General features: G+C 36.3%; 2 protein-coding genes and 2 non-coding genes across 5 annotated transcripts; 2 read left to right on the top strand and 2 right to left on the bottom strand.

Moving 5' to 3' along the window:
* Nucleotides 1-439: 439 nt before the first annotated feature.
* On the top strand, nt 440-546 carry LOC127099704 (small nucleolar RNA R71). The gene has a single exon (XR_007794180.1). It is a non-coding gene; the product is annotated as a small nucleolar RNA R71 (small nucleolar RNA).
* A 9,292-nt stretch (nt 547-9,838) lies between these two features.
* Nucleotides 9,839-9,944, bottom strand: LOC127099383 (small nucleolar RNA R71). The gene has a single exon (XR_007793890.1). It is a non-coding gene; the product is annotated as a small nucleolar RNA R71 (small nucleolar RNA).
* Nucleotides 9,945-11,535: 1,591 nt separating this feature from the next.
* LOC127092428 (putative E3 ubiquitin-protein ligase LIN) lies at nt 11,536-18,578 on the top strand. Of its 2 annotated transcripts, none has more exons than XM_051031297.1 (16): nt 11,536-13,161; nt 13,331-13,394; nt 13,488-13,862; nt 13,961-14,046; nt 14,125-15,405; nt 15,489-15,633; nt 15,727-15,984; nt 16,068-16,377; nt 16,460-16,584; nt 16,672-16,791; nt 16,871-16,996; nt 17,313-17,435; nt 17,520-17,630; nt 17,788-17,931; nt 18,026-18,274; nt 18,374-18,578. In XM_051031297.1, the coding sequence occupies exons 1-16, from the start codon at nt 12,221-12,223 to the stop codon at nt 18,389-18,391; spliced, it is 4,476 nt and encodes a 1,491-aa protein (XP_050887254.1). In that variant the 5' UTR covers nt 11,536-12,220; the 3' UTR covers nt 18,392-18,578. The 2 variants fall into 2 exon arrangements, with proteins under 2 accessions (XP_050887254.1, XP_050887253.1); XM_051031296.1 differs by having other exon boundaries at nt 13,328-13,394.
* Nucleotides 18,579-18,953: 375 nt separating this feature from the next.
* On the bottom strand, nt 18,954-20,955 carry LOC127092429 (mitochondrial uncoupling protein 3). The gene is made up of 3 exons (XM_051031298.1): nt 20,648-20,955; nt 19,995-20,434; nt 18,954-19,710 (listed from the first exon to the last, which is right to left on the bottom strand). The coding sequence occupies exons 2-3, from the start codon at nt 20,379-20,381 to the stop codon at nt 19,168-19,170; spliced, it is 930 nt and encodes a 309-aa protein (XP_050887255.1). The 5' UTR covers nt 20,382-20,434; nt 20,648-20,955; the 3' UTR covers nt 18,954-19,167.

Here is a 20,955-nt window from a genome sequence, read left to right as displayed (position 1 = left end):
CTTCCAGTTTGAGTTATAGGTGTGTGAGTAGGGATTTCCTTGAGCATAATTCACTTGTTCTGCTTGGATTCCGGTTAGGAGTTGACAATCAGCAGGAGTGTGACCTTGGATTCCACAGACTTCGCAATTTTGAGTTGCGGCAACCACGGTGGTTGGAGGTGATACATTCAAACTTTCAATTTTCTGGGCCAGGGCTTCCACTTTTGCATTAACATGATCAAGGCTACTTATCTCGTACATGCCACTTTTCGGTTGAGGTTTCTCTACCATTGCTCGGTCGCTTCCCCATTGATAATGATTTTGAGCCATGCTTTCGATAAGTTGATAAGCATCGGCATAAGGTTTATCCATAAGTGCACCACCTGCTGTGGCGTCTATTGTTAACCTTGTGTTGTACAAGAGACCATTATAGAAGGTATGAATTACTAACCAGTCCTCTAAACCATGGTGTGGACAAAGTCTCATCATGTCTTTGTATCTTTCCCATGCTTCGAAAAGAGACTCGTTATCTTTCTGTTTAAATCCATTTATCTGGGCTCTCAACATAGTTGTTTTGCTTGGAGGAAAATATCGGGCAAGGAAGACTTTCTTCAACTCGTTCCATGTGGTAACTGAGTTTGAAGGAAGAGACTAAAGCCATCTTCTAGCTTTATCTCTTAACGAGAAAGGAAAAAGGCGAAGTCGAATTGCCTCTGAAGTGACACCATTAGCTTTAACAGTATCAGCGTATTGGACAAATACGGATAAATGAAGGTTTGGATCCTCGGTAGGATTTCCAGAGAATTGATTCTGTTGCACTGCCTGTAGCAGCGAAGGTTTAAGTTCGAAGTTGTTTGCTTCAATTGCGGGTGGAGCAATACTCGAATGCGGCTCATCTTGTGATGGAGCGGCGTAATCTCGAAGAGCACGAGCTGGTTCTGCCATCTCGGGTATTGGTGAAGGAAGAAGATTTTTGAGGTCGGGAACTTCGATAGGAGGGAGATTGTTTGCAGCACGATATTCCCAAATTCGTCGTAAGACTCGGAGATATAGTTCGATGTCGTTGATTCGTAAGTAAAACGGCTCGCCTTGTGAGCGAGTGTGTGGCATACAAATCAACGAAAGAAAAAAAAAGCCTTAGTCTCTACAGCGTAACAAAAGAGTTACGATATCGACTAAACAAAAGTCCCCGGCAACGGCGCCAAAAACTTGATCGCGACTTTATGAGTCGAATTGGGGTACTAACTGCAAGTGCACAGTTCTATCGTGTAGTTTTAAAAGATATCGATCCCACAGGGACTTATGAATCGATATACCGTTTTCTAAGGTTACTTCGTAAAGCTAAGGCGAATGATATTTTGATTGTTCGGGGGAAATGTAAAACTAAAACTAGATCTAATTTAAATATCAATTAAGCGAATATCGGTATGTAGTCCGTCGTAATTAGGGAATCAAATCTTCGTTGGTTTCTTGGTTTTAAAATAAATCTTTTCAGTAGATACTATTGATCAAAAATCTTTTCTCAAACTCTCGCTCTGTTGAATAGACTATGACTTTATATTAACGTAGTTGTCACTTATTAGTTAAGTCCAAAATCACTTTTTGAGAACAATAGAATCCATAGAAACTCTTTTTAAGAAAATACTAATCGTTTAAACACCCTCGTCTCAAACTCTCGCTCTGTTGACTTAGATTATATAATTAAATTCAAATGCTTAACTCTCGTTCTCACATTCAACTTTTAAAAATACTTTTTGAAAAAGATTAGAATTTAATTAACTCTAAAAATTGCTTTCGCCCTGATCTAGAATTAATGTCCAATTTACACTGTCCAGTTAAAAACTCAAACTCTCGTTCTATTGATTTTAACTTCTTTAGTCTTTTACTTTCGTACAAAAACCTTGGTATTAAACCTGTAAATTGAGACCATAAAAAGAGTGATTTTATTTTTAGGCGTAATTAAATCAACTTAGTTTTGATTCCTTCATTCCGCTTACTTTACATACTGATACCTAAATAAATTAGCCAGACATGCTAAACAGATCTAAACAATCATCATGCTTAAATAGAAACATCTCAGGCAAATAATGCAAATAAACAATAAAGCAGGGCATATATAAATTCAAACAATAATTAAAGAACCTGAGTAATTAATAGCAGTCTTGAACACTCCACCACAGACCGGTTGGGTTTGTTCTTGAATTCTTCAATCGGACAGGAAAATAAAAGTGAAGGAAAAAAACTAGGGTCTAACGTAAGGTTAGGTCCGGTAAAAGATACACAATAGTTTCCGGTGTAGAAACTATTGTGTGAAAAATTAATTAAGTGCTGAAAGATTGACTGAAAAAGGAAATAGAAATTGCAAAGAAAAGTAAAAAACTGTAAAAAATAATGCTGTAAAATATGCTTGCACGGCTGGAACAGAAAAAGCACCAAAAAAAGCCAGCGCTCCAGGGTTTGCTCCTTGGCTCTATTTATATTGTTCCAATTTGTAACGGTTTCCAAAACTCCTTCCGTAAAAGTGGTCTTCACGTTTCCCAGGTCAAGCGTAGCAATAGGCTTCAACGTGCCTCTGTTGCGCTTCTGAAGCAAAAAATATAGGAGAATGGTGTGACGTCCGTCACACCATGTGTTACGCTCGTAACACAAGGCAGTAGGGCGTGACGCTCGTCACACCATGTGTGGCGCTCGTCACAGGCTCAGCGCTAGTACTTTTGGGCTGGGCTTTGGTTTGGTGAAATTTGCTTCTCTTCATTTCTTTTTGCACCTCCTTTTCTTCCTTTTTCACTTGTGCTTCAAATAAGCTACCTGAGATAAATAAGAGGAAAAATACCAAGTAATATCGAATAAAATGAAATAAATTGAAATGAATAATAATATAATTTAATTAAATCGAGTCCAAAAATGTGATATTATTTCATGTTATCAAGGCACCCATCATTCTGGGTCGACCTTTCATGAAGACGAGTCGATGCAAGCTTGACATGGATGAGTGCACGTTAACCTTGAAAGTTCACAACAAGGAAATAACATTGAATGCTATTGAAGACCAGGAGGTGGAGGAAGATACAGAATCTCAGTATAAAGTAGGCTTAATCAGGACATTGAATACTATCAAAGTCTCACCACTGCCAGTACCCACCCTAAACGGAAAGATTCCTAACACTGAAAGGATAGTTAAAAAGGAAACGTGGCACAAAGGAGTCCACACTGATAAAAGAGACAACGTCCGAGTTATAGACAAGAGGTGCAACAAGGTTTTGAACCTGAAATACCCCCCATGATAAGGGAAATGAACCGTCGAGCCATGCGACGTTAAACGAAGCGCTTCGTGGGAGGCAACCCACGCGTTTGATTTATAATTTATTTTCTTTTTCTTTTTTCTTTGTGTGTGCTAAAATTTTGTATAGGGGAGGAGGAGAATTAAAAGGGCAAATTCACAAACACCTCCAAATGGAAGGAAACCACACAAGTGCAGTAAACCAACAGTAGTCGTTGTGAGTCCTTTGTATCTGGATTTAAACATTGAGGTCAATGTTTAGTTCAGGTGTGTGTGTGTGTGGGGGGGGGGGTTTCCTTTCATGTTTTATTTCCATTTCTTTTGTTTTTGTTGTCGTCGTATTGTTTTTGTTTGTTTTCGTTGTTGACTTGTGTGTACAGAGTGATGAGAAATGGTTGGACGAATCCGGGATAAATGGTAGTGGATGAAAGACACCCCTCAAACTTAGGCTGATAAGGCACCCCGGAAGTTGATGCAACCTTGAGAAAAGAAGTCGGACACAATTTGGGGACACCGGACCAAGAGAGCGGTATGGAAAGACCAAGTCAGAAAAGAACCACATAACACGAGGAGACTTCAGAGCTTGCAAGCTAACCAACATGGTGAGATGACAAAAAGCCAAACACGAAATATCAACATGAGAGTTCAGCCAGGTATGACTTTATCACTCTGATTTTGCGTATGTCCTGTTGACACGTCACAGCATGACAACACACACTGAGGCAAGTTGTTTGTTTAGCCAGGACCTTTCTAGCCATCCCTATATGTATGTTTCCCTTCGTAAACCCCGTTGAGCCTTAGCCATTTTATTCATCGTAAACCCCATGTTAACGTTTAAGCATTATTCATCATAAACCCCCTGTTAACTTTTAATCATTCATTTCCTTTTGTGTCATAACTCGGTATGATTGTGTGAATTGCAAGATGTGCAATAAAACTAAGTTTGGGGTGGAAATCTTGAAAGAGAAGGCAAGTGCATAATATGAGATCATACAAAAAGAAAAATAGTATGCATTTTCTTTAAAAGAAAAAAAAAAGAAAAAAAAAAGAAAAGAAAAAAGAAAAGAAAAACAAAAGAGAAAAATGCACTTGTCGAGACCTAAGACTCTAACAGATATAAAATGCTCGGGAAAATTTGAGTAGAAAAAGAGTCAAAAGAGTGAAATTAACCCCCAGAGTATACGTGATGCACGAGAAAAAAGAGAAAGAAAAATCACACAACATGACTACCGAGTTCAAAACCCTTTGTTATCCAATTTTTTTTTGTTTATCCCACCGTACCCAAGCCCCGTTACAACCTAAAAAGACCTCAAAAAGTGTGTGGAATCTGCTGTGGTAGTGACAGTAGAATGTATTCAAAGTTAAGAGTTTGGTATTGCATATTGTGCTGTGAGTGTACACACCTAACCCTGAGAGATATTATGAGTGTGTGAAAAGCTTGCAGGTGAAGAGGTTTCTGATGTGGAAATGTGGTAAACTGCCTGAATCGGAGAGACCTGAAACTCGATTAGAAAGGAAGAACATAAATGGTGAAAGACTAGGTTGCATTGTGGAAAATGAAGTCGGGGGTGACCTTTGCTTGGACTCAATACATCACTTGAGGACAAGCAATGAGACAAGTTTGGGGTTGTGATCGGTCACCATTTCCATTGAATTCCCGCCGTTAATCCGACATATTTTCATCACTTTGGTAAGATTTATGTTTGTTTTCAGTTGCTTTGGAGTCAATTATCATGTTTTGTTGGTTTGGTATCGCATTGCATTCGATTACAAGTCTATGTCAAAAAGATCTCGTTTATGCTTCGTTTCGTAGTGTCATTGTTACAGGCCATTGCACAGGTTTAAAAGCAAGAATGGTGAAGTTATGGACACTCTGAAAGGCAAAAATATGAAGAAATAACATGTCAACACGGGCACCCGTGTGCCACAACATTTCCCGTGTTGTTGATCAAGCAGAGCAGAATGGGAGCAGAAAAACAGAGATCAACACGGGCACCCATGTGCCACCACACGGCCGTGTTGATTAAAACAGTGCATTAACACGGGCACCCGTGTGGAGGAACACGGCCAGTGTTGTTGCCACTGTAGCTTGTGCTGAAAATAATTAATTATGAAGAACAACACGGCCACCCGTGTGCCACCACACGGCCGTGTTGATTTGACGCAGCTTGGAAAACCTAATTTTTGCTTTGTGAACCGATTCTGCTCATTAAGGGTAGTTTGGACCTTTTGCTTGGAGGAGATTCATCTGAAGCTATAAAAAGGCTTGGAAGAGAAAGAAGAAGGACCTTTTTTTGACAGACGAACGAAGGCATTGCATTGGAGAAGATAGCGAATACGACGGATTTGAAGACGGCGAGATTCAAGGGTATCAACCATTGAAGATCAAACTCTCCTAATTCTTTGTAATGTCTAATCTTTACTTTATGAGTTCTTTAAGTACTATGAGAGGCTAAACCCCCTGATGCTAGGGGGTGGTCCTGATGTTATCGCATGTTATGAATTTGAACAAATGATTTCTTGATTACTATGTTACGTATTTGAATTCAATTGTGTGATGTTATTATGCGTTTGTATCGGACAAATACAAATTGATCTATGACTTTCAATAACAGGATTGTGATTGTTAGGGTTTTCACACAATTGGGTTTATGAATGCATCATCTAGGACTAGTAACTTTCGTAAATCACCGTAAACCTTGATATTTTGTATGATTAAAACCAATGATTAATTGAATGGACATTTGAGTAAGAATTGGTAGTTTAATAGTTTCTTCCTTAAGGACTTAAGTAAGAACATTCTGAGGTTAGGTGATTGAATGTTTCATATGTATTAAGGAAATCTTGACTGAATTCATAACCGGGTAACTCAACCACTCACCCTAGCATCTTTTATCTTAATCAATTATTTTTACTATTTTCGTGTTTACTATTTCAAAACAACCAAACCATTATCTTTTTGTTCTGATAGAATCAAATTAAAATAAGTATTTCCTACGCAATCCTTGAGATCGATACTTGGAAATAAAACTCCTTACTACTACATCGGTAAAAATAGTACACTTGCTATTTTTTCGATCAAACATATAATATACCCTTAACTAAATTGCTACAACATATAATATACCCTTAACTAACTCAGACCCCAATACATCCACATCCTTCAAAACAAATATTTAACTACATCTCACAACATTCTAATACAAGAATATAAGAGGACAAAGAAAGTCAAATACAAACTTAAAGTGCTTTTGACGGGTGCATCTTGGAATGAAAAACTTGAATCTATATATAGCTTTGGACTCCCTATTCCTTCACAAAACTAAGTGACGTGGGACTTCTTCAACATGTATATTTTCAATCAACCCCAGCAATCTCCACCTTGATTGAAAAATAATACATAAACTTTCATTGTCTTTACCTACAATCATACTCTACCATAAAGAGTATCAACATGTATATTCTCAACAAACCCCAACAATCTCCACCTTGATTGAAAATAATACATAAATTTTTATTGTCTTCACCAAAAATCATACTCCACCATAAAGAGTATAGTCACTTGAAGTTACACCACTCCAAGAATTTTCACATTGTCTTCACCGACAATCATAGTTTTAAAAACTATCATACTCTCTCATAAAAAATATATTTCACTTGAAGATAAACCACTTAAATAATTCCACATTGTCATCACCGGCAATAATATACTTTATCATGAAGAATAAATTTCACTTGAAGTTAAACCACTCCAAGAATTTCACATTGTCTTCATCGACAATCATAGTTTTAAAAAAGTATCATACTCTACCTAAATAAGAGTATATTTCACATGAAGCTAAACCACTTCATGATTTTTCACATGTCGAAAAACTAGGTTGAAACTTTATGGTGCAACTTTCTTGTTGGCAGGAAGCTCTTCAACCACCAACATGATATTACATCTTGTGTAATATTGATTGTATCAACATATCTTTGATTTGAACTTTCCACAAGTTAAAAAATTCTTCCATCAATTTTCTCTAGCCCAAACTGCAGAGCGAAATTTGTGACTGCAGCTCAACAACTCTTTCACAATACTAACCTTATTTTCTGATATGGAAGATCAGACAAAACTGCAACCACATGGCATACTAAGAAAACTTATCCATGGACCGAACCAGACTCTGATACCAATTGCTGGAAGAAAGAAAAACAAAGCATAGAGAAAAAAAAGGAACACAATTGATAACACTGAAACACACTGCGTATTTGGCTCGGATTACACATAATTATTATAGTTTTATTGCTATTATCTTGTGTTATGCTTGTCTTTTGTCTTGTTTTCAGGTACATAGCCTAAATAAAGTCTTTCACGGAAAAAGGAAGCGAAAAGAGCAAGAATTAGAGATTTTCAGTGGAAAATACACACATGGCATTCCACATGGTGTTGTCCATGTGGGTAGCCATGATGTGTAGGCTTCCACCCATGTTTCAACGGTTACAAGACCACGTCTTCCACACTTTGTGCACATGGAGGACGTCATGCCTAGATAGCGGGCACCATCTTCCTATTCCACGCCCAGTCAAGGGCGATTGCTAGGAAATGGCCATGACTAGAGATTTTCTCTCCACATGAATTTTGTAAGTGTTATGTAACCTCTGAGGAATTGTTACACTATAAATATGACTTATGTTTTTAGTTATAGGTATCCAAGTTTAGTTGCAGCATAGGCCATAGAATCACACCGTTAAAGCAATCATTCTTCACATCGGAGGATTATTACACCATTGTTGTAATCAGGTTTGGAGCACCATAGAGTTGAAGTTAATCTTGTCGTCATTTTACTTTTAAGTCAGATTTATTTCAAATTTGTACCAGATTCAAGTCTCAGATTTGGAGCAGGTTTTCAATTTAATTCACATTACTATTATTTTATTTCTTGCACCACATTTAATTTGTTTATTTCTCGCATCGTCTTTAATTTATTTATTTCTCGCATCGCCTTTAATTTGTTTATTTCTCGCACTGCCTTTAATTTATTTATTTTTCTCACACGATTACTTGTCAGATTTACTATCGCAAAAGATTCATTTTTTTAACCATACTTTAAACGTATCATTCCCGTGGTTCACTTTCAAAACCATTTGCACACTTAACACTTTACTTCCCTAAATGACATATTCCATAAATCAATTATATGCTATGTTGTTTAATGTAACCATGTCCAGCTAAATCCTTAGTGCTGAAATATGAGGACCGTCGTTTCGATGTTACTCCGCATGTTGTATCTGTAGGAATACTTTAGGGGCTGTTTTGATTTTGATACAAGTTTTCTGTGTTTAATTTGATCGCTTACTACGAAAGTAGATCCGTGACTAAGTCGGGTAAGATCGAAAGTCGTCCGACATCTAAGAAAAAACTTGTTTAGTTTTTAATTGATAAAAACAGCGAATGCGCTTTGTTAAATTAATTAAGAGATTTTAATATTATTAGAAAGTGATTTTAAAACTATTTTCGGACGCGTTTATATGTTTAGGATCCGGTTGGTCGATCATATGCCGGAAACCCTTTTATGTTAAAAGTTTCCAATCAAGAGCACTTTTCAACTGAGCCTTAGAGGTAAGTATATAAAAAAAGACTATTTCACTTTAACACAATACGCGACCGGTGCAGCGTGAGCGACTGATATAGATTAGAGGTTAGGTCTGATTCTGATTACTTTAACGCGACAGTTCCTTTTTAATTAACTTTTTTTCAAGGAAGAAAATATTGCCCCATAAGTAATTCTATTTATAAACAATATGAGTACTGTTTCATCAATGTGAATTACATTCCAATACCATTTTCTCTGAATTTATTCTTCACTATTTTTAATTCATGTGCACTCTATACACCTGTTTGATTAACCTTAGATAAACACCATAACGATAGTAATCAATAGATTGACATTGGTCTATGTGGGATCAATAATCTTTTATATTACTCTGACGCATTCCGTATACTTGCGGAAAGCATACATCAAGTTTTTGGCGCCGTTGTCGCAGACCAATTACGTCAAATTTGGTACCCTGTTGTTACACCGTCTAAATTAAGGCACCCCCTTTTTGCCGGTCAATGCAAAGATCCTGCAGTACCGAAAATTTAGTAGATCCAATAAAAGAGCCCGAAAGATACACCCGTGCTCGTCTTTTACTCCAAAAGATTAGAAAACCAATGGCCTAAGAACAAAACCAAAATCTCTTAAAGATTTCGCCCGACCTTTTAACGAAGAACCCCATTCTAGTATTGTAAACCTCATTATTCCAGCTAATAACTTTGAATTAAAACCCTTTTTGTTGCAAATAGTGCAACAAAACCAGTTCGCAAGTCTCCCTACTAAGAACCCGAACAAACATTTAAAAGTTTTCATCCAATTAGATGATTCCCTAAAAACCAATGATGCTTCTCCTTAGGCGATATGTCTAAGACTATTTTCCTTTTCCCTCAGAGATATAGCACGATCATGGTTAGATTCCCTTCCAGCAAATTCAATAACCACTTGGAATGACCTAAAGAAAGTATTCCTTGCTAGATACTTTTCACTGAGTAAGACCACTGTCCTACGAAACCAAATAACTGGATTCACTCAACAAGATGGCGAATCACTTTTCGACGCTTGGGAGAGATATAAAGAACTATTAAGATGTTGTCCACACCATGGTTTAGAAATCACGCTTGTATATTTCTTAGGCTACACGCAATCAATCAAATAAGTTATTTAAGCATTTTTATCCTATTATCTTCATGTTTTACTTTATATGTTTTTTTAATAAGCAAGAGAACTATATTAAATTTGAGTACAACGAGTACTCAACCTAATATAAAAGAGATATAATTACAAAACAAAATGTAACTAAACTAACAAATACATCATAAAGGATCCAAAAACCCATCTTCCCTACTACAACCCACGTTACCCTTATATCTTGATCCAAAGCAAGTACCACGAAAGTGATTTTGATAATTAACCAATTTCTCTAACTCCTTTATCTCTTCCCTTAAATAAAGTTTCATTTTTTATCAACCAAATAGACCACTTAACTGCTAACCACATTAGAACTCAGCCTTCTTCTTAATCTTTCCTTTCAAAGAAGTTTCAAAGGCCAACAAATGATCCAAAATAGACGCAGAAGGGGCTAACCTGTATAGACCAATCCAATCTAAAATTTGGGACCAAACAGACTAAAAAACAGAGCAAAAAAGAAAAAAATGAGAATGTGATTCTGATGGCCCTAAAGGGAAAACAAGGTTATGCACTCCTAAAATTACCTCTCGCTTTGCTAATTCGTCTCTTGTTTGAAGTCTGCCAAGCAGTAGCCTCGATGCAAAAACTTGAATATTGCTTGGAACATTTGTTTTCCAAACAATCTTTAATGCAGAAGAAAGATCTCGATTTGGATGTGGGTCTGAATAAGATATAGTGGCCAACTTGAAAAACACGTATTTAATAGAAAAGTCAACTGAATCGTACCACCAAACAAATTTATCAAATCAATCCGAAATGGGATTAACATTAACCAGCATGAGCTAAAGATCATCTCAATCAGCCATTTTTGAGCCCAAAAGCAAATCCGAATTAATATCCATAGTCCAATTTCAAACACCAGCAATCCACTTGCCTGATTCCATGACTTTTTGTCTGGAAACCCGCATTAAACCAAACAAATAAGGAAACTGCTCACTCGAGGATTGAAATTCTAACCACTTCTGCCTCTAGAAATCAACTGATGAGTCATTCCCTAATCTGCAGAAAACACCACTATCCGACCAATTTCAGTCATTGCCAAAAGTCCCCAAGGAAATCCTAAGATCCCTCAATCCAATGGATGGTTTCTTAGAATTAACTATCTAATAAGAATCAAGAAGTATATCCTTAATTATCTGTACTTAAAAGATAAAAGAGAATACCAAAACAAACTTTCATCTAACAAATTTTTTGACCCATTAACATAAAAAGTTAAATAATTCACAATTCTGACCCCTTCACTTTTAAATTTACAAATTATAGTTCACGATACCAATAATTCACAATTCTGACCCCTTCACTTTTAAATTTACAAATTATAGTTTACGATACCCCCCTTAATTCTCCTTTGATTTTCTTCTCCTTATATATTAATTCATTAGCTTAACTACTCCCCAACTTCCTACCTAAATTTAAATAAAAAAATGCATAGTCGAGAGCGCAAACCTCTTTTCTTGATGTAAATTGCTTGAGTTATTAGTCAATTACGATTACTTATAGTTGAAAATTCTTTAAATTCACACACACACACAATAGAGAAATACTTTGAATATACTTTTTTCTAAAATAAATTTTATTTATTTCAACATATTCTAAACAATTTATATCAATAACTTTACATACTGTGAAGCTATCTATCTATATATGCCGCCGAAAGCATGTTCACAAAAAAAAATATTGAAAATTTGGGGTTGGTAGTTTAATTTGATATTTTCTTCTATATAATATAACTAATAGCAAAATTTGTTTTCACATATTCACACCTTCTAAGCATGCATAGTAACAGTCCAAACCGAAAAGCCAACGGTTGTTTGTTTTTTGTCAATGCAATACACAACCAATCATTTCCTGATGATTTTATCATAAAATATAATTTATTTCCAACATGTAACCTTTGCACAATACTATATAATAACAAAATAAAATTAAATATATAATCCATGTACCTTAGTCAGAGCTTTGATTCTGTCATCATATTAACACATTTATGCAGCCGGCACAGCAGTTTCCAACCTTGTATACCACATAGTTTTTCTCTTTTCTTCTTGCAACAGACGTGTTGGCTTATTCATCATGTCAACTTCATAATCAATGTCTCTTTCTTTGATTTTGAGTCAAAGACTCAAATCCTAGTATCATTAACTCTTGTACTTGTTTCTTTTTCTTTTCTTTTTTGTTTGATTGTTTTTGACCGATGGCGGGGAATTTCAGATTCATGATGGATCAGAACGATATCGTGAGGTTCTTGACTACAAGTATTGATAGTTTCATTCAAGATAGGTTAATCAACAAAGAGCAAAGAACACAGCATAAAGATCAGTGTGCTGAGAGGTTAGCAGCTGAAGATGGAAATGGTGAGAAAGAAAGTGAGGTTGAGTATTCTGATCAAGCGGTATTGGCGAATCTTGATTGGGGAATTGAAGCTCTTGAAGAAGCTATTAATACTTATAATATGGAAACTAAGCTTGCAAGATTGGATTATGCTGAGAAAATGTTGCAGGTGTGTGCAATGTTGAACCCTAAGCAGAAAACTGCTGGAGTGCCGAATTCGTATTTATCAGCTTGGGCGCATTTGAATTTATCGTATTTGTGGAAGTTGAGGAACAATATTAAGAGTTGTATTTTTCATTCTCTTGAGATGTTTGTCGTTGATCCGTTTTTCTCTAGGATTGATTTCGCGCCTGAGTTATGGAAAAGCCTGTTTCTTCCGCATATGAGTTCGATTGTAGGGTGGTATTCGGAGGAGAGACATAGGCTTATGATGGAAGTTATGCCTGAAACTTGTGATTTTTCTTATACAGGTGATTTTGATCAAGTTTTCAATGAGTCTTTGGTGTTTTCTATGAGGCCGAATCAGCTTGAGAAACTGCAGAAACTTGAGCAGCTTTATGGAGAGTCTTTAGATGAGAACACAAGGCTATATGCGAAGTATTATAATGATTGTATGAACCCTGATTCTACCTCAAGCAAGAAGGTTGTTCCTATGTTGCCAATTGCTGAGCCGCCGATGACTCCTTTGCATGAGTTGAGCCGGTCTGTTCCTGATTTTGTTAAATTCGGCCCTATTTTGCCCAAGAGTTCTGGGTTTTCTATGACAACGAGAAGATCTTATGATGGTTTAAGTGAAACAACCAGGTTAGAGTTATGCACTCGAGTTATGAATTCTTCGAATCTGTGAGTTTGAACGAATCCGGGACATGGCTATACGATAAGACCCATATCTTTGTATTTTATTAACATGTGTTTTATTTCATTTGAACCTTTTGAGTCTTATATGTGCTTTTTGGATGCTGAATTTCAGCAGAGAGAATTTAACTTCCAATTCCAACTATTCAAAGGGGGAGAAATCATCCATGTGGGGTGCTAAGGTAATAGAAAGTTATCTGTATAGCTTTTGATAAATGGATTTCAAGTAGCATATTCTATAGGACTTATGAATTATGATAAATTACATTATGCAGGAGAGCATAATTGAAGAGATTGAAGATGATTCAGATTCTGAGCATTATGATGCATCTGTAGATTCTGATAAAAACAATATTTTCTCACCTGAACCGAAGACAAGTATCAAAGACGAGGATGTTGAACCAAAAGTATATCGATCAAACCAGAAGAATCAAATGCAATCTCCTAATATCTCTCCTATGCAATCCCCGAGAACTGCTCCAAATTATTCATCTTCAAATTCAAATCCTCAAATCCATAGTAAAAAAGAATCAAAGTTTTTGCGGTTACTGTCTAATCGTTTTAGAGGCTCAACTATTTCTGATCACTCTCTATCATCATCTCCAGACATAAGCTCAGATCACATTTTCAACGGCGATGAAGAAGAATTGGTATGTTTTTTAAGATCAACATGATCCCATTATTTACAATTCTTAGGTGTAGTTACTACTTTATAAGTTCAACTATGTAACAGTTATTTGGAATATAGGTCTTGAAAAATATTAACAGAAAGAATGATAGTCAAACACCAAGTATGAATCAAGACAATGAGAATAGCCAAGTGTTGAATGACAGGTAACTACCACTTCTTTCATTCATGATGTACTTTTATGTTCTTAATCTTCAACTTTTGTTACCCTTTTGGGTTTTCAGTTCCCTTGGTGAAAGTGATGATGGATATCAAAGTTCAGCTTCGTTTCCGAAATTAGAGAAACTGACTATTGGATCAAAACCGCCCAAAGATTTTGTTTGTCCAATCACAGGTCAGATATTTACTGATCCTGTCACGCTTGAAACAGGCCAGACCTATGAAAGAAAAGCAATTCAAGAGTGGCTCGGAACAGGAAACACAACATGCCCTATTACGCGGCAGCCTCTATCTGCAAACATCTTACCGAAAACAAACTATGTTTTGAAGAGATTGATAGTATCATGGAAAGAACAGAATCCTGAACTAGCTCAAGAATTTTCAACCTCTAACACACCGAGAGGTTCTTCATGTTCTCCCTCAGCAAAAGACATTGCAATGATCTCCACTACACAAAGAACTACTGATTCGCCAAGTCAGAAGAACAAAGAAGATTATATTAGACAAAGAAACAACAGATTTATGCAGGTTGCCATTAGTGCATCTCCGACTAGTGTGTTATCTCAAGCTGCAGTTGAAACAATTATAAATTCATTGACTCCTTATATAACAAGTCTATGTACATCAGAAAACTTGCCAGAATGTGAAGAAGCTATAACGGAAATAGCGAGACTGTGGAAGGATTCAAAGACTGATCCTCAGATTCATTCTTATTTATCAAAGCCAACTGTCATAAGTGGTTTAGTAGAAATTCTTTCAGCTTCTCTGAATAGAGAAGTTTTGAGAAGATCGATTTATATTCTTTCGGAGCTGATTTTCGCAGACGAAAGTGTTGGAGAAACACTTAATAGTGTAGATTCTGATTTCGATTGCTTAGCTACTCTACTTAAGAATGGTTTGGCTGAGGCTGCACTTCTTATTTACCAACTAAGGCCAGTTTTCGCTCAGCTTTCGGAACATGAACTTATACCCTCTCTTATCCAAGTGATCCAGAACAAAAATGAGGATATAGATGATTTTCAGTTAGCTATAGACCCTAGAGCTGCCTCCATAGCAATTCTTGAGCAAATTTTAATGGGCGGGGACGAATATAACAGGTCTGTTAATGCTTCAAGTGTTATCTCAGCAAATGGAATTCCAGCCATAGTAAAGTATTTGGACAGAATGGAAGGAAGAAGGTCTATCATTTCCATACTTTTGTGTTGTATGCAAGCTGAAAAAAGTTGTAAGAGCTCAATAGCAAATAGAATTGAATTGTCACCTGTTCTTGAATTATTTCATGCTGGAAATGATAGCGTGCGAGGAATCTGTGTGGAATTTCTCTCAGAACTGGTTCGATTAAATAGGTAACTTACAATAAACAAAATTTCCCTCTCCTTTCAATTATTTACTCAAATGAAACATTCAATATTTTGGCATGATGTTACAGAAGGACGTTCAGCAACCGGATATTACAGATAATCAAGGATGAAGGAGCATTCAGTACAATGCATACATTTCTTGTATATCTTCAAATGGCTCCAATGGAACATCAAATTGCTGTTGCTAGCCTTCTTCTTCAGCTTGATCTTTTGGTAAGTTTTGTTAGAAAAAATTCTTCTTACTAAACTGTAACTGATACTGTCTTGTTGCCATAATATATTTCTTGTTCTTGTCAAAATCTTCAGGTTGAGCCGCGAAAGATGAGCATTTACAGGGAAGAAGCTGTAGAGACACTGATAGAAGCACTTTGGCAAAAGGACTTCTCAAATAATCAAATGAAGGCTTTAGATGCTTTACTATTTCTTATTGGACATGTCACTTCCTCAGGAAAGTCATATACTGAAGCTTGGTTACTGAAGATTGCCGGATTTGATCAACCTTACAATGTTTTAGTGAAGGCCGATCAATTAGGACACTCTGACAAAGATTTGATGGAAACAATGGTTCGAGGATATGTCATTTTGATTTTTGGATCTGGTTAATAATTGATTTCCTCATGATACTAATACAAATTTTTCTTACATAGGAGAATGAAAAAAACGCCATGAAATCTTGGCAGAAAAGAGTGGCTTCTGTACTTTGCAATCATGAAAACGGTTCAATATTTCAAGCATTGGAAGAATGCCTAAAGAGTAACTCCTTAAAGATGGCAAAATCTTGCCTTGTGCTTGCCACATGGCTCACACACATGCTCTTTACTCTACCTGATACTGGTGTAAGAGATATTGCTCGAAAATCCCTGCTCGAGGCCCTTATAAATGTCATCCAGTCATCCAAGAACCTAGAGGAAAAGATCCTGGCTACCCTAGCTTTGAAGTCTTTCATTAGTGATCCAAGTAGGTTTTTTATATTAAACATTATCTGTGTTTTATTATACAAAGGAGAACACTACACTAAATAAAAGCTGCAATGTTTCAGCTGCTCATGAAGCACTTAGAGTCTATGCTAAAAGCATCTATAGAATCTTGAGGAAGCTGAAGAAATATTCAACAGTGGCAGCTGATATTTTGAAAGCCTTACTAAACTTAAATTCTGTTGATGTGGTGAGTGGATTGGTGATTTAGGATATAGTTCATTTCACATAATATACATGTTAAGAAAAGTAACTTTTTTAATTCTCTATTCTATAGACAGAGTTGTGGAGTTGTAAAGAAGTAGTCGAGTTAGATTTGAGCTCAAACGGAGAGGTGCTTTCTTTGCTTTACCTCAACGGCCAGGTCTTAAGTGGACATGCTGATGGAACTATCAAGGTAGAGTATCCTAATAATCAGAAACAGCGCGGTTGTGTGTGTGTCTAGCAGTTTTTTTAACAGTTAAACTTCCTCCTAGGTATGGGACGCAAGGAAGAGAATACCACGAGTAACTCAAGAGACTCGTGAGCACAGAAAAGCGGTTACATCTCTTTGTTCTTCAGTTGATAGACTATACAGTTCTTCCTTGGACAAAACAATCCGGGTAATTCATCATGCTATGTCACAGAAAAAAAATTAGTCAAATAATCATTTTGCATACCAATTAATACTGCTAATAAACAGATAGAAATGGCTATATATGACTAACCATTAACATAGAAAATGTTTTACATTCTTATTGTTTGTCATGTACTCTATAATAATAACAATAGAAGGCAATAGAAGAAAATGAACAATAGTACTTGATACCTTAACTTTCCTTCAATGTTAACTTCCCAAATTACCTGCATCTTTTTGTTGATACTCTAACTCAATCATAATACTTGATCTGCACCATTGAATATTACTTCTTCGTACAGGTTTGGACAATTAAACCCGACGGGATTAAATGTATAGATGTTTATGACGTTAAGGAAGCAGTGTATGAGCTAGCAGCTAATGCTAAATTGGCATGCTATGTAACTCAAGGAACAGGAGTTAAGGCAAGTCTAATATGCTGCCGAACTATTCATAAAGAAATATATTTCCATCTGAAGATAAAACTGATAAAATTTTGATATTTACAGGTTTTTAACTGGTCAGATGCTCCAAAGCTCATCAATTTCAACAAATATGTGAAATGCCTTGCTGTTGCTGGGGACAAATTGTATTGTGGTTGCTCTGGTTACAGCATACAGGTATGCACTCCTTTACCTTGCATCATATTTAGTAGTGTCTTTAGCTGAAGTTAAGCTCCCATGTGTTCTTTTCGTTACCAAAATATACGACTCTAACCAAACATACAAAAGCTTTTCTGGAAATCTTCCTTAAAAATTACGGGCTGAATAATGGCAGGAGGTTAACTTGTCCAACCATACATCAACTTCATTTTTCACTGGTACAAGAAAATTGTTGGGAAAACAAACCATACACTCCCTTCAGATTCATGGTGATTTCCTCTTTGCTTGTGGTTCTTCTGTTGATGCAACTGCAGGAAAGGTATATGACAGTTCTTGTTCTGTTCCAAAGTTATTGTTGTTATAGATAAAGCATATTTTCTCGCAGAACTAACTTTTTCTTCGTTTGATGTAAGATATTTTCACTTACCTCCAAAATGATGGTGGGATCACTCTCAACTGGACTCGACATCCATCGCGTAGCCATCAACAGTGACTTCATATTTGCTGGTACAAAATTTGGCACCATTGAAGTTTGGTTAAAAGATAAGTTCACCCGGGTAGCTTCCATCAAAATGGCTGGTGGTCACACAAAAATTACATCATTAGTGTCAGACGCTGATGGCATGATGCTTTTTGTTGGTTCCTCTGACGGAAAGATCCAGGTTAGGTCCTGATCATATTAGAAGTCATGGTGTCACAAACTAACCAACTTCTTTTCCATCTTTCCAGTAACTTAATCTCTTCACCTATTCTTAATGCAGGTTTGGGCTATGGATTAAGCACAATATATGGACAAGTATAACATCCCTTTTGCCACATGTAAATGAATTGATAATGAGTTTTAGCTATTTGAGTTCCTTACATATTTTATAGGATTTCATTAGTCAAACAGTATTGTTCATTAAATCACATCATCCAAATAAAGATCTTCTAAGTAGAAGGTATACAAAGCAGTTATATATAGCATATCTGGGATAGAGCACCACTATCAACGTCGACTTGCACAAGCATATGATATCACAGTTGTTAATTTAGCTACAAAATGAAAGAAACAGTTGAAAGAATTAATCCACATATAGCATCGCATATGTGACAAAAATGTGAATATATTATTAAATCTTAATATTACTGTTGATTAAATCAATCAATTGAACCAATTAGTTTGCCGTCGGTTTTTATTGGAATCCCATTGTCACAAACTGTACAAGTAACATCCTCCTAAGGTTATTTTTCCAGCAGGAAACTTTCTTCTTTCTTCAAATTAGATTTCCAGTAGCTATTAACTATAACAAAATGAATAATAATGTGACAATTATTTTTGAGGAAATAATGAGTGAAATATATCCTAAAATAAATAAGAGCAATATAAATTGAAAGTTGAAAAAAAAAACGAGTAACACTTGGAGACAATGTAACTGCACATAAAGGGTTCCAAATAATAGTACAACAAACATAAAAAAAAAAATCAATAATTGAGTGTGGGCACTCACTTTTGAGGCTGCGAACTATCACTTTATCTTGAATGAAGGTTTTACAGCATAAATAAAATAGTATCCTAGAAAGAAGAGAGCCCGGCAAATTTTCTAAACTTCTCATAGGAAACCCAGAACACAAATTGCCATGGACCAAGCCTAGCCCATGTGGGGAAGAATCCTTTCCACAGTGCTCTTATTCCTTCAACTTGAACTGTCTTTGCCAAGCAATCATAGGAGCTCTTGTATAAGACATTTCCTTCCTTTTTAGCTGCCTGATTCATCATTCTAGTCTTGACAACATCCGCTGGACAACTTAAAGAAGTTGCCGCTAGACCTGACATGATAGAAGCTAATGTGTGGGCATAAACATTATCCTCAGCTATCCTGTTTGCAATAACAAATTGCTTAGCATGATCATAACAGGCTAATTCCCCCATGTTCACTAAGAAGGCTCTTTGGATATTAGGGAAAACACCCTTCCACAGCCCTTGAAACCCTTCGGCTTGAACGATTTTGTTAAAAGCATCAAATGGCCCTGAATAGCGAGGCTGGAGACCTCTGCTCATCATTTGACTATCAGCTTGCATCCTCACCTTGACAAGATCAGCTGGGCTTGCTATAACCTGCACTATTAATTGTAAAAAATATATATATAACATTGTTCTTGAACATCTTAACTATAGAGTTAAAAATCAAGACTGTAACTTTACTATTTGTTGCCCCATGCTCCAGCCTGAATCTTAGAACTTCTGGCCTTTAAATATAACACCCATGATGCTCAACATTTTCAAATGAAGATTTATAAAAATTTGCAATTACAAATCTTATTTATTTCCTATGAGAAATGAATAAAAAGACAAAAATTCAGCACAAATATACAACATTTTCCAGACCATGTAGTTCTCACCTGAGCCATACTACCAGAGATTCCACCAACAACAGCCTTGCCAATAATAGAGGGTGACCCATGGTCAGCAGAAACAACACTCCTCAAATGCTCATACCCAACAATTCTAATAGGCGTGTAAAATAGGTGTCTTAAAATTGCTGGAGACAAGCCCTTATAAAGCCCAAGAGGACCTTGTTCACGAATAATGCCTAAGCCTATTCGAAATGCACCGGTTGGACGACTTGAGGAAAGTGACTCACCATGGAGTTGGAGCCTGGTCTTGATCAAGTCTATAGGAAAAGTAGTGGACTCGGCCGCCATTGCCGACAATGACGTTAGTAAAATCTTCGTGTGAGTATTTTCAACTCCACCCTGTTGATAGCCTGATTTCATGGGTACATACATGAAAGACTCAACCCACCAAAACAGAATATTCTATCTTCGCACTCTTAAGATTCCTACACATTGAGAAGTTTTATACAGAAAAATCAATGTTGAGCATATAAAATAATTATTTTGAAGCTAAAGAGTATTAAGAATGTCTTGCTTTGAAAGGTTCAGCTAAAAATCTCAATCCAAATCTGAATAGCATGCGAAGAATCAAAGTAAGAGTTTGATCTGAATAGAAATAAACCTAGAAATTAGGGTTCCACGATTAGATTAAAAATTACCTCAGACATTGGAAGGTGTTGAGGAGGAGGATAGAGTTCAAGTGATGCATAAGTTATGCGTGCTGGTTCTGTTGTGTCGTCGTCGACGAGAAGAATCACTGACAGTTGAGTTTTTCACATCAGATGGATCGGTCACCGATATTAATGGAGGGAGCGGGAAGCGGGAAGAAGAGGAGCGATAGTTTATAGTTATGCGAATGTTGTATTAGTAATATAAGCTTAAGGTGTTTGATTTGGGTAGATGGAATAGAGAGGAGGGGAGGTAAGAATATTTTTAATTAAATGTCTGGTTTAAATTTGATGAGGGG

The sequence above is a fragment of the Lathyrus oleraceus genome, chromosome 6 (assembly GCF_024323335.1).
Source record: "Lathyrus oleraceus cultivar Zhongwan6 chromosome 6, CAAS_Psat_ZW6_1.0, whole genome shotgun sequence".
In the NCBI taxonomy this organism is placed as follows: Eukaryota; Viridiplantae; Streptophyta; class Magnoliopsida; order Fabales; family Fabaceae; genus Lathyrus; species Lathyrus oleraceus.
This window is presented reverse-complemented; position numbering and strand designations above follow the sequence as displayed.